The following is a 9,192-nucleotide window of genomic DNA, read 5'->3' as shown; positions in this document are numbered from 1 at the left end:
CACGAAAATTATCACAACACTATAGGTATTAGTAAGATAGAGGTACCAAAATACTGGATATCTGGTCACGTGGTCCCGGTGTTATAAAAGCCAGTGTGAAATTTTGAATATTAATGCAAAAACAAAGAAAAAACAACGAAACCAAAGAAAACAAAACATTTGTGCCAATTCTTAAGAAAATAACCGCATCAGCAACAATTTTTTCAACAACAACAACAGCGTTTATTTAAACACGATAAAAAATTCAGCAAAAGCTGATGTGGTCGTGTACAAACAATAAGACTAAATTCCTAACTAATTACAAGAATCGAAGACTAATGCAAGATTTCTACATATTTACAACAATAAAAAATTCTACAGAGTACATCATTATAATATACGCGGCTTAAAAATACACTTGAGTGTATGGCGTGCAAGCAATAGCGCAGAACTAGCTGTAGGTGGATCCCATGTCATCATTGCTGCAGTCCTCCGTAATTAATGCCATTAAACTTGCTTTCTACCTTACCTTACCTTTCGCCCTGTTAAGCCAGATATTTGTTCTGCTGACATGTTGAAGCCCCAAGCTTATCCTAAGAGATTTCGAATACCCATTTTGCTTTGAACGAAATGTCAACTATTAAATGAGGCCCAAACGGAAATATGTTCCAAAAAGATTATTAAAAATCATGTGTAGACCAAATAAATTTGAAGGAGGGAAGAATGAGTTATTATTGAAGTGTTTTATTTTTCCTTTTTTTTTTCTTTTTTTTTTTTTTTAACGTATCAATTACTCTGTCTTCAAGCCTCAGAAGTGAAATGTTCCAGTCTGTGGTTTGGCGTTACCATATCATACCGACAGCCTTCAAAGGATCTAATAAATTTCTTCTTCTCAAAAGGCAACATCATGATTATCACTACTTGGAGTGGTCATCTGGTTTAAAAAACCATGATTATGATTCCAGCCTGAAACAGTACATGAAATTTGGAGGGGGACACTTATTATTTGTTACGCATATAAGCTAATAATGTATCTGCTGACCTCAATTCAGAAGAGTAAAGCTCAGCTCTAATCAAGTGGAAGTACATAATTCAGTTTGGTCTCAAAGTATTTTGGCAATGCTATATCTTATAAAACATTTGGCATTTGGGGCTTTAAATTATGAGCGGAGATCCATTTCAGTTTCAATTGCGTCGTTCTTTTCGTCGAACATTTTTCGATAAAAGTGCTGAACTTCTTGTTTTGCAGGTACTTAGACCTGATATGCATCGTATGGTTGGTCGACAGACTTAATTTTTTACCGCGCTGTTTCTCATTTCTCAAATGTTCTGCGACATTGCCAGTCAGCAGTGTGGAGCCTGTGGCGACCTACACTCCATTTATCAAATGATGCTTCAGGGCCACACCTATGAGACGTTCAAGTTTACACCAGGTACGCTGGAATGCAGAGAGGCCTGTCTAGCTGATGACAGATGTCAAAGCTATAATGTCGTCATGTTCATTGGAATATGTAAGTTAAACAACCTGACTAAAGAGGCCAGACCAGAGGACTTTGTCAAGGACAAGGACAGATATTACATGGCGATAGGTCCAAAACGAGGTAATAAATCCTGTAAAGGCTAAAAAGTAGTAACACACTAAAGGAATTGGGGGTGGGGATGGTGGAGGGACATTAATCTACAAGTTCAATTTTCTATTGTGAATGTCACGATACACACGAACGTAACGAAATTCATAAAATGGTGCTCAGCATTGTGATACATAGTTTTCAGAACAAAAGTTGTTTGACCACAAATTAAAGTGCGTTAAGAAAATGAACAAATGTTGAAAGTCACCTGATGTTCATGGATCTTACGCTGCCTATTTATAATGTTTAGCATTCTTACCCTTTTCAACTATCTCAGCAAAATTCGCACCCAAAGTCTGTACGAGTCATATCATATTGTTCTAGATAGGGAAGAAAAACAATAAGTTCAGGTAAATATAAACCTTACTGTTTATTTCATTTACTCTTATTTATTTAGGATGTGTGCCTGTTGGTGTGGCAGACAAAAATACAGTTCCAGATGCAAGAATGACAGCAAGTAGTGTTCACAGTAGTTCTTATCATCCATACTACGGCAGACTGAACGAAACCAGGGGACACGGAGGGTGGTGTCCTGAGACTGAATCTAATAGAACAGACTATCTTCAAGTTGATTTGGCTGAGGTGCGTTTTCTTTGTGCTGTGGCCACACAAGGATATCGGAGCAGCTCTGTATGGACCACCAGCTACAAACTACAATTATCAACAGACGGTGTAACTTGGAACACTTACGAGGAGACAAATATTGAAAAGGTATGGAAAGAACTGTAATTGACATTTTCAGCAATTAACAAAGATTTTGAGGTCAATGCAAACAATTGGTAAAGAGATCGCATGCACATAGATGGCGAGTTTGGACTTTTATCTTCATTGGCCACTGCAGCAGAGAACGTTCGTCAGGGATTATAGGCTTGTGTACAACAGGTTTGCTTGTACACAAGCTTGATATGTGCACGCTGCACACACTAGCTTAAGTATTAGCAACATTGATAATCGGGGAAAGATTCAAGAAGAGATTTTGCATTTGGTCTCAGAGAATCAATGGCAAACAATCCAAAATAAAAAAGTGAAAAACGTGACGAAAAAATTAACTTCGTTCGGAAACGCGGGCCGCAATACAATATAACACAAAAATGCCTGAAAGAAGTGAGCTGTTGAGACCTGTTCAAATGCCCCCTACCTCCCCCTCCCCCTCATCCGGCACCTCCTTCATTTTATTGTATTTAGAATTGGTTCACCATAACAAGTTGTTCACTCTTTTTTTTCGGTTTTTTTTTTTTTATTCCAGGTGTTCCCAGGAAACTCAAATCAGAACAGCATTGTAAAGCATTCACTCAGAAATAAATTCAAAGCCAGATACGTTCGCTTTTATCCTGTAACATACAATCGTTATCCCTGTTTAAGGGTTGAAATATTTGTGCTAAAGTAATACATCAAATATGTCCATTCATCCATCAGCCTAAAAACTGAAAGAAAACTGTGAAATTAATAATGGCAACTGAACTGAGTGGAGTACAATTTGGGCTGAAATCATACGCGTGATTTCAAAATCGAACGAGCGCGCAGTGCGAGTTCGATTTGAAAACAAAAGTATGATTTCAGACCAAAATTGCACGACGCGAGGTTCAATTACCACTTCATTAAATCAATTTTGAAATCGCGCAAATACAGGACTTGGTCAATTCAAATATTTCATTGATGCAGTATTACATACATTTTGAATTCGCCCAGCTACAGAAATCTAAAATCTGAAAATCAGAAATCTTTGAATCTGATTGGTTGTTTGTTTTAAGTGTAACATCCACATTGACTGGAAAAAAGATGCGATTTAAAGCAAAAAATGGTGCGATTCGTGAATAAATCGCACCAGTTAGAGCCAATCAGATTACAGGGACCACTAATGATTTCAAATATTAATGTAATAAATAGGGATACACAGGAAAATAAAGACTAGCAAACGAACCAACAAACTGATTAACCAACTAACCATTATCAAAGACGGATCCAGGATTTTCCTTAGTTAGGAGTTGTTCACTTTTTTCTTCGGTTTTCTTTTATTCCAGGTGTTCTCAGTAACTCAAATCAGAACAGCATCACAAAGCATTTACTCAGAATTTAATTCAAAACCTAATACGTTCCGTTTTATGCTGTAACATACTATCATTGGCCATTTTTGACGGTAGAAATATTTGTACGAAAGTAATGCATTCAATACGTCTATTGCATGCGTCCATCTAAAATTAAAATTAACAGAAAACTGTTAGTCAAATGACAAAAATGTAAATAAACCGTAGCAAATAAACAAAAAAAGAAATCTGAATAACCAAGTAACCATTATCAAGGACAGATGTAGGATTTTTCCTAGGAGTGAGTGAACAACAAAGGAATAACCCTAATGATGTTTCCTTTGACGAATAGAAGAGCTGAGGCTTCAGACATTAGTGCTAACCTATCATTTTTATGGAGTTTAATATAAATTCTTTAACCTTGACTTACGCTTTACTTCAACACCAATATTTCACGTAGTTTTTATTTTTTTTATCTTTCTTGCTTTTTTTTTTACAATACTAGTTATAAAAGAAAGGTCATTTCAGGTCATTTCAGGGGGAGGCTGCTACTCACCCCATGCACCCCTCCTCTAGATCCGCCCCTGATTACACCCCTTTCGCTGCAGTCGGGTAGTAAAACAGTTATACAAAATAAACATTTAGGATAAAATATATAAGGTGTTCCAGATCTGTGATAAAAGCTGTTTGCTCACTGTCACTTTTCATTTTACATTTGTGGTTAGCTGCTATCGTTGTGAGTTTTTTTTTTTTCAATAAGTTAATATCTTATGTAAATGAAATCAATAGATTCAGTGGAATTGAGATTCCTGGATACCTGAATACCTGAAACCAAAAAGTAGAGTAGCCAGCCGATAACAAATCATATCTGTAGGAGAACAATATCAACTCGTCCAAACAATAATGTAACAAGAAGAGCGCGCTAAAACACACCATTAGCAACTCACTATACCACATTAATAGCGATGGGTACCTCCTATTCAATGCCATTACCTGATGAAGACAAGCAGTAACGAAGTCATAGGGCCGCGATCTACAGTTGCCTTTGATAACTAGACTCCTGAAATGCTAATTACTCTTATGAGAAGAAAAGGCTTCATGTTTTTTTGTTTTTTTTTTCCAAACATTCGCTGATATTAACAGCTGAATCCACCAAAGAGGTCTCTATACCTCTGGTATTTGATTAAAAAAAAATTAAAAAAATTGATCGCTTCACGCACACTCACACACACTCACACACACTCGCACTCACACACACACACACACATATGAATATAAATTAAATATATATATATATATAATATATATACATTTTATTTGAACTGTTAGACAGACAAGAGTGTAATTGTATCACATTGAAGAGAAAAAAAGCTGCAATAAACTAAAGTAGTTCAACTCCTATTATCTATTTGCACTAGTACGCCTTCTTTTTTCTTACAGTCGAACCTCCACAGCTTCGATGGAAAATAAACGAATGAAGTTCGATCGTGTTGTGCTAATAGGGAAGACACTTTACATTCACAGTGCCTCTCTTTACCCAGGTGTTTAAAGGGGTAACGTCGAATTTAATGCTGAGGAGGAGGGTAACCTTGCAATGGACTAGCATCCCATTCAGGGAGTGGTAGGAAACGGAAACTAAGAGAGCCTGGGTTAAGCGCCGGCTTGATGGGTTACCTGGCTTATAAAGGAACTTTAACTTAGATCGTCGATAGTCCATTGATTATTGGCGGATGAACGTGCAAAACCTGATCGGCGATCATTGTTATTCTTACATACAACGCAAAGGTTGATATCACGGGAATAAAAAAAACTGTCAGGAAGGCTCCACAGAATATGGGAGGTTACGTATGATGAGCAAGCGAAGTGTTCCGTAAGCCAATTTGGCTCAGAATCTTAACTACACAGTCTCTCCAAGTATTGAATTGATCAATCCGCCTAAAAACAAATCAAGTACTTTTAAAAACAGATCATACTACAAAAAAACGTAGCGTCTCTAAACCATGACGTCTTTCTAGCTATCAAATAGGGCTCTGGCCTACTGACCTTAAGGCAATATTAAATTAATTTAGGCAGTATAAGGTTTTAGCAACGTTTTGTGAAAGCTGCTTTCGAGAAAGTTCGATCATTCAGCTCTCGTGGTGTCTCTCAAAGACCGTTCTTTTCCAGTAATCCCCGGCACAGCTCTGAGTGTTTTCTGTTTGCTTCTTTATTCCGCTGGATTCATTCGAATTGAGACCAAGTTCAAGGATTATGAACGAAGGTTGAAGACTTTGGAGGAATTCATGCCTGAAAATCAAAAGATGCAATGAAAGACGGATTTTGCTCCGACTGAACAAGGTAATAATCAACTGTCCAAACAGGGTTGTCTGTTTTGTTGCTAGTCATTCTCCTTTAAAGTTATTAAGGTCGCGAATTACTTTGAAATATTAACGATTAAGCTTTTCATCAAAATTATCCGAGAGCTAATGGTCATGTCCTCTGACTTCCGTTCCACCAAAATGAAATAATTTGAGCCAGATTTATCTTAGAAAGATTTTTTCTTTCGTCTTGTCACGAGCGTGGGACAAAGATCAAATTCTGAGTCGCCATGAGGAATAGAACCTCAGACCTTCGGATTCTACGCTCCGATGCTCTACCACTGAGCCAAGTACAGAGACTCTATGGTGAGCAGGGCTCATTACGAAGTTCATATTTGACTCACTCCCTGCATACTGCTAGGATAGGCAATGTCGACCGGTAGATTTATCTTCCTTCCACTGAAATATCGACACTTCCATATATCTCACAACGTAGAACAATTATGTAAAGGATGTGCTTTACATAATATCTTGTCCCTCATTTTCATTACGAAATAAGTTGGAGACCTGCTAAGGATTAAAAAGCAGAGGCTCTGAAGATTAGCAGTACACTATTATTAAATGGCAGTGATTGAAAAAACAGATTTGATGTGTTGCCCATTGCACTGTCAACGAGAAATCGAAGCTCTCTTCAAGTCTCTGCGCGAACATAAAGCTTTAAAAATTTAATTTACCTTCTTGTTATGCGTAATCCTTGAAATAATTATGTTTGTGGAGAAATCAAGTCAATTGTATAGCAACCTAAGGAGGATTGTTAAAAACGTCTTCTTTATTGCAACTGACCATTGAGAAAGGTAAGGGGGGGCTTCATTCGGTATTTTTTTCAGTAGGCACTGATCTAAATGTAGAAACCTTTGATGCTTAGTATTCTTATCCTTTTCAACCCTCTCGGCATAATCCGCACCCAAAGTCTGTACTAATCATTTCATATTGATCTAAACAGGACAGAAAAACAATAGATTCAGGTAAAATAAGCCTTACAGTTTATTTCATTTACTCTAATTTAGAATGTAGGCCTGTTGATGTGGCAGATAATGATATAATTTCAGATGCCAGAATAACAGCAAGCAGTTTGGCGTCTATTAATTAGGGAGTTTAAGCAAATCACTACGGCTGGCGCTGCTACGGCTACCGGAAGTAAAGTTGTCCAGAAACGAGTCAATGCGCATGTCAGTGGTACCCGTCCAGCCGTAGCGGGAAATCCTTCTTCGCGAGTGGGAAGGTTTCGGCGTAGTCTGTGGTACGTGAACTTATCTCGCTTCTTTCTTCGCTGTATTTATTCTCCTGAGCAATTTTAAGTATTGAAATACACTTGACATCTTTAAAAATAGCTTATCGGGAATATTTATCAAGCTTGCTGCCCCTTACCGAGTGAATCTGCCTTTATTTTTGCAGCCGGGTTTGTCGAAGGATCGAAGCAGTGTGCACATGGAGAACGCAGCGAACGCAAGGAGAAAAACGTTAGTAGAAACTCTAACTTTTCCTTTAAAACCTCAAAGACTCCTTGAAATTCAAATAGCTGAAGCCGAGGAATGACGAGGGGTACGAGGGACCGTGTAGAAACTTTGCTTTGGTGTTTATAAGCTCCAAACTGGCAATTTTACAACACGTAAGCTTAAATGTTTGAATTCACTCATTCACTGTGCACAGGATCGCTTACAATTTTTTTTTACAAACGTTGGAATCCCTCGTCCCTTTGAACGAAGTCATTTTGAGTTTTTAGACGTGCAAAAACTACTGCGAGGACGCTTAACTTCTCAGCCGCACTAGGTTTGTAGTTCGCGTTGCTTAAAGTTGAATTTTGGCGGGCTACGGCGACGTACTCTCCCTAAGCCTCGTCAACCACGATAGCCGTAGCAGCGCCAGCCGTTGTGATTTGCTTAAACTCCCTAATATCATCCATACTACGGCAGACTAAACGAAAGCAGGGTAAACGGAGCGTGGTCTACTAAGACTACATCTGATAGAACGGATTATCTTCAAGTTGATATGGGTGAGGTACGTTCTGTTTGTGCTGTGGCCACACAAAGATTACGATGGACCTCTGCATGGACCACCAGCAACACACTACAATTATCCACAGACGATAAAATTTGGAACACTTACGAGGAGAAAAATATTGAAAAGGTATGGAGAGAACTGTAATTGACATTTTCAACAACTAACAAAGAGTTTGAAGTCAATGCAAATAATTGGCAAAGGGAGCGCGTACACTTAGATGGTGAATTTGGGCGCTTATCCTCATTGGTCTCTGGAGCAGGGGCTTGTGCATGACGGGTGTTGCTTAGAAATTTTTAAAGGAATCTAATGCATCTTTTGGTCGAGATGAAACGTCGTTTAAACTAGACAAAAAGTATTTTTCCCAAATAATTCAATTTTTTTTTTAGATGAGATTGGTTAAAAAACCTTTAAATTCGAACTGGAGCCAAATATTTTAACGGAAGGCAACGACTTAAACAGAGGTAGTCCTCGAACAACAACAAACATATGAAACATATGAGTGAACTGCGGTTATGAGACGTATATAAGAACGATCCTTCGCAGTAAAGCACTATTTGAGCAATAGTGGAAATCAGACCTGAAAAAATTTCAGGCCTGTACGGGATTCGAACCACTGACCTCTGCGATACTAGTGCAGCGCTCTACCAATTGAGCTAACAAGCCAACTGGGAGCAGGCCATCAAATTAATTCGATATAAACCCGTAGATGATAAATCGAACAACAACAAACATATGAAACATATGAGTGAACTGCGGTTATGAGACGTATATAAGAACGATCCTTCGCAGTAAAGCACTATTTGAGCAATAGTGGAAATCAGACCTGAAAAAATTTCAGGCCTGTACGGGATTCGAACCACTGACCTCTGCGATACTAGTGCAGCGCTCTACCAATTGAGCTAACAAGCCAACTGGGAGCAGGCCATCAAATTAATTCGAAATCAGACCTGAAATTTTTTCAGGTCTGATTTCCACTATTGCTCAAATAGTGCTTTACTGCGAAGGATCGTTCTTATATACGTCTCATAACCGCAGTTCACTCATATGTTTCATATGTTTGTTGTTGTTCGATTTATCATCTACGGGTTTATATCGAATTAATTTGATGGCCTGCTCCCAGTTGGCTTGTTAGCTCAATTGGTAGAGCGCTGCACTAGTATCGCAGAGGTCAGTGGTTCGAATCCCGTACAGGCCTGAAATTTT

The 9,192-nt window shown here is 38.3% G+C and overlaps 1 protein-coding gene across 1 annotated transcript; it reads left to right on the top strand.

Moving 5' to 3' along the window:
• Positions 1–1,278: 1,278 nt before the first annotated feature.
• LOC148724447 (contactin-associated protein-like 5) lies at positions 1,279–3,879 on the top strand. Its single transcript, XM_088730390.1, has 3 exons — positions 1,279–1,580; positions 2,005–2,318; positions 2,854–3,879. The coding sequence occupies exons 1-3, from the start codon at positions 1,304–1,306 to the stop codon at positions 2,992–2,994; spliced, it is 732 nt and encodes a 243-aa protein (XP_088586516.1). The 5' UTR covers positions 1,279–1,303; the 3' UTR covers positions 2,995–3,879.
• The last annotated feature ends 5,313 nt before the right edge of the window (positions 3,880–9,192 follow it).

The sequence above is a fragment of the Stylophora pistillata genome, chromosome 8, assembly GCF_964205215.1.
Source record: "Stylophora pistillata chromosome 8, jaStyPist1.2, whole genome shotgun sequence".
In the NCBI taxonomy this organism is placed as follows: Eukaryota; Metazoa; Cnidaria; class Anthozoa; order Scleractinia; family Pocilloporidae; genus Stylophora; species Stylophora pistillata.
This window is presented reverse-complemented; position numbering and strand designations above follow the sequence as displayed.

Excerpts from the sequence above, each read along its gene's own strand:
- LOC148724447 (XM_088730390.1), top strand. The coding sequence starts at position 1,304 with ATGTTCTGCGACATTGCCAGTCAGCAGTGTGGAGCCTGTGGCGACCTA. Across the intron at positions 1,581-2,004 it reads GGCGATAGGTCCAAAACGAG|GATGTGTGCCTGTTGGTGTG; the intron begins GTAATAAATCCT and ends TTATTTATTTAG. Across the intron at positions 2,319-2,853 it reads AGGAGACAAATATTGAAAAG|GTGTTCCCAGGAAACTCAAA; the intron begins GTATGGAAAGAA and ends TTTTTATTCCAG.